The sequence below is a fragment of the Aricia agestis genome, chromosome 5 (genome assembly GCF_905147365.1).
Source record: "Aricia agestis chromosome 5, ilAriAges1.1, whole genome shotgun sequence".
Lineage (NCBI taxonomy): Eukaryota > Metazoa > Arthropoda > Insecta > Lepidoptera > Lycaenidae > Aricia > Aricia agestis.
This window is the reverse complement of record NC_056410.1, coordinates 21,304,218-21,308,918: the sequence shown is the minus strand read 5'-3', so window position 1 is coordinate 21,308,918 and position 4,701 is coordinate 21,304,218. Positions and strand designations below refer to the sequence as shown.

The 4,701-nt window shown below is 38.2% G+C and overlaps 1 protein-coding gene across 1 annotated transcript; it reads right to left on the bottom strand.

Moving 5' to 3' along the window:
* Nucleotides 1-292: 292 nt before the first annotated feature.
* On the bottom strand, nt 293-657 carry LOC121727224 (pro-corazonin-like). Its single transcript, XM_042114930.1, has one exon. The coding sequence runs from the start codon at nt 625-627 to the stop codon at nt 340-342; it is 288 nt and encodes a 95-aa protein (XP_041970864.1). The 5' UTR covers nt 628-657; the 3' UTR covers nt 293-339.
* Nucleotides 658-4,701: the final 4,044 nt, after the last annotated feature.

Genomic DNA, 4,701 nt, shown 5'->3' with positions numbered 1-4,701 from the left:
TCGGATCAGCCGTTCTCGAGTTTTAACGAGACTAACAGAATTGGATTTTTAGTTAGAATCCTTTGCTCTTTGGTATGAAAATTAAATGTTTATTTCAATAATAACAAATAATATATTTTTGCGTATTTACTTACAATCTTCATAAACTACAATTGTTATTAAAATATTAACAAAGTATTAAGTTAATATTAACAAAGTAAAATAACAAAGCACAAATCAGATTCTATTAATTTGAGGGCAAGTAATAGATTAATAGTTACTACTTACTAACTATTAAAACTTAATAGGAATAATAGCGCTGTATATCTAAGAATGAAATAAATCATCCGTGAACAGAATTCACTGGTAGTTGTAGGGATCTCGAGCGATGTTGAGTTTCAGTCGTCTCGGCTCCTCCTCTTCTAAATACTCGCAGGGAGCCAGCAGTCTGTCAACCTTTCCATCGAGCAGATATTGGAGCTTCTGCATCTGACGGTCGTTGACGACCTTCTCCAGCCTGTCGATGTCGAGACGGGTGTCAGGTCCGTCCCGCTTGCCGTTCTTCCAGCCCCGGGAGTATTGGAAGGTCTGCGCCGCGACCGAAGACAGGGTGATCATGATGAGAAACATAGAGAAGTTGGTGAACATGGTGCTGGTGGTTCTTCTGTGTATCTTCTGTTTATGCGTTTCGTTGCTCGAATGAGACTGTGATGGTGTCTGGTAGTCGCACCCTTTTATACTCCTGTACGCTTTTGTGTGCATAAAATTGCTCTATCGAAGCGTGCTAATTATTGCCACTATTATGATAATATATTAAGTATAAAGGAATAGATGACTGGATGTTTTGTCTATTGAATAATTAAAGACAGAGACATAATGTGATCGAAAATTATAGGGAGGGTACTACTTCGTTTGATATTGTATATATAGATATCGCTCGCAGACAGTACATTTTAATTTTATAATAATACTAAATGACGCCCGCAACTCTGTCAAAATTAGATTATCGCGCGGGTGCTGTACATTTTTTCGTGACACAAAGTGTCCTAATATAATACTCCCCTGCACACCGTTACGGTGAAGGTGGCCAGTTTGATTGAAACCAGGCCTGTTACGCAGGAGTAGTTTTATAGTGCTCAAGTGTGTGCGCAGTACACAAGAGCACTCTCTATTCCTTTGACTCTCATAATCCAATGGGACGGAAGACCGACACGACTGGCGAGAGATCAGGCGCAGGACCGACTTTTTACATGCCCATCCGACGCATGGATCTCTTACTTGTCAGACAATTAGGTGATCAGCCTGCATTGTCCTAACCAAACTTGGAAATAAGTAACATGTTTCCAACGCGGGATTCGAAGCCACGACCTCCGGAGTCGAGAGCCACGCTCTACGGAGACCAAGGAGGCGTATCCTAATTACTAATATAATGTCATTTTCCAAGACTCAAAGTAACCGTATAACCCAGCAAAATTGGTTGAGCGGTTTGGGCGTGAAGAGGTAATCAGACAGACAGAAACCAGGCACTTTTTCGCATTAATAATAATATTATTAAGTATGGACATTGTAGTATTACTACTATTTCAAAACATGACTGACCTTGAGAAAAGTTGTACTTATTTAAAATGTACAACGAATATAATTGTGACAATTGGTAAAACATCGCGTCGTTGTCTCCATAATCTTCCCGAAGGCCGACTTTCTGGAGGCTTCATTAATTTGTTCGGGCTTTTTGTCCGAACGTAATTTAATTAAAATAGGGGTTCTAGAATAATTAATTTATTCATAGTTATATTTGATAATGTATCACGCAATAAGTTTGTTTATTGTCTTTATTAAGCTGTGAAAATAAGAGAAAAAATAAACTTCCTTCAGAAAGAGGAATCCACAAGTAATTTGTGGGCACCGATGAGGTAGGGCTAGGGTGGATGAAGCAAAGCAGTGGTCCAGCCAAATCTCTAGTGGTAGGAATAGAGGTAACATAATAGGGGTATCTCTACACGCCAAAACCGCTTAACCGATTTTTATGGGTACTTTTCTTCCTGGAAAAATGTACGGTCCCCACACGATAAACGAGTTTTGGCGCAACGGAGTTGCGGGCGTCATCTAGTAGTATCAGATCAATTCGCTCGTAGTGTGTAACGTTACAGAGTCGAGCATTACATCAGTGAGGGAGGAGAACCGAGCATTACAATGCGCACCTTGTAATGATACAATGTGTAATTGTATATTGATACAACTTGTAATATCAATGCTTCGTGACAGTGCAGCAGTGAAGTCAGCTTGCTATGGATTGTTAATTTGAATCTAAAATGTTACATTACACGCGAATGCTCGCTTTTATTATTTGGAACTTCTTATGCATGTTTGCATACTCTAAACCACAAGGAAATCATAAATCGAAACGGATTTAATATTCCCCTTTAGTTGAGAACACTCCTGGGAGCCTGGTAGTTTCGGCAGCGTGGCGACGGTAACTTGCCAGCAAAACGACAGATGTGTGTTATTCAATAACAATACTGAGGTAAAACGAAATTCTATTACCCTTTGAGTACCAGGAGATCCCAATATTTGCTGTAGGGGGACCAAACTTGGTAATCTCATAGGATTTTTGGTTGGAGGGTTGGTTTGGTTGCGCCAAAATTCGTTTATGGTACCGGAAATGAAAATTTTTTTGGGATGAAAACTATTCTGTGTGCTTTGCCGGGACTCAAAGTATCTCAAATTTGATAAAATTTCAGCAAAATCGGTTCAGTGGTTTGGGCGTGAAGAGGTAACAGTCAGACAGAGAGACAGACAGGAAGTATGGATAGTACGGATAGCAAAGCAATTCAAACTTTTTTACGTAAATATGTAATATTTAGCAATATGAGACGCAGTACTTATTATAATTTGTTAAGGGCAGCTGTTATCCCGCCGCGCTATTTTGATGGACACAGCAGATGTGGCGTCAGGCGTGGTGCGCGCAAGCCGAATTTTTCGTTGATATTGAATCGAAAAATATTATAATTAAACATGTATTCAATGAATACCCTGTAAAATTTAAATAGTAATCGAACTGTCAAAATTTAAAAAATTTTTCAAATCGAAGTTGTTACTGATTTTTTTTTATCGAGTAAAATTATATGCATTGAGTTTCTAACTAAAAAGTCACTACATAGTTTAAAGATGTATCTATACATGTATATATTTTTCAGTCTTTTTAAATGACGCTTTCTTTAAAAATTACTTACCTAGAAACGTGAATTTCGAATAACCCGCCCTTAAATAAACAATATTACAAAACAAATGAAATTGGAACGTAAATAGTGGCAAACAGGAAAGTATTACAATATCGGTTCGGTACACGAGGCAAAGGTTGTTGCTATGAACTACGACGAGACTTACTTTGTTGTCAAAATACCGATTACATTATGAAAAGGATTGATTTCAATTGCCTTAATTATACAGGAAAAGACGAAAGGTTATTTCGAGGGCCTTCACGCGTAAAGCTGTAACTCGTTTTTTTGGCGAAATTGGTTTCTTGAGAAATTGATATCTTTATTTCAAGGAATTTTCATCAAATTTCAATTACTTAAGACTTCCATACTAATAGTATAAATGCGAAAGTGTGTCTGCCTGTCTGTCTGTCTGTCTGCTACCTCTTCACGCTCAAACCGCTGACGGCTGAACCGATTTTACTGGGCATGGATATACTTTGAGTACCGAGAAAGGACATAGGATAGATTTTATCCCGGAAAAATGTACGGTTCCCGCGCGATAAATGATTTTTGGCACAACAGAGTTACGGGCGTCATCTAGTTTAATATGATACTCGTATATAGGAATATTTAAAACTATTAGACGTATCTTGTATTATATTATGTAAAGCTAAAATTCGTTCGCATGTAAAATTGTGTTTTTGGCGTTACAACCTTATGCGTACTCGAAATCAGATTCAATAGACAATTTGTTGCAGAGATTATCTTACAAATAACTTCTGTTTCCTTATTTACTCATAATATGAGATTATTGAACTTTGAACATATATTGAAAATTGAACATATCCAGTAAATTGCTTCTAATTTGCTAGCAACAGTGATGTCAACTTCCGGCAACGACAGATTTGAATACTAAGGATACTATAATATTATCATAATAAGAGTATCCATCTAAGAGCCAAAAAAACACATAAAAGTTAATTAATGTAAATGGCTTCATTATGTTTCGTAATTTTAAACCGTGTTGTGGTATAGAATACCACTATAGAACGAACTTATGACGCCTCCGTAGTCTAGTGGTATAGAGCGCGGCTGTTGACTCGGAAGGTCGTGGGTTCGATTCCCGCGTTGGAAACATGCTATTTTCAAGTTTGGTTAGGACAATGCAGGCTGATCACCTGATTGTCTGACAAGTAAGATGATCCATGCGTCGGATGGGCATGTAAAAAGTCGGTCCTGCGCCTAATCTCTCGCCGGTCGTGTCGGTCTTCCGTCCCACTGGGTTATGAGAGTAAAAGAATAGAGAGTGCTCTTGTGTACTGCGCACACACTTGGGCACTATAAAATTACTCCTGCGTAGCTGGCCTGGTTTCAATGAAACTGGCCACCGTCACCGAAACCGGTGTGGGAGCTATTATTATTATATAGAACGACCTTCACCGAACTAGTTAATGATGAAAAGTATTTTATGTATGTCAAATTTATTGCAAGTGGGTTGCCAAAAAAATTTCAGTCCAGAATA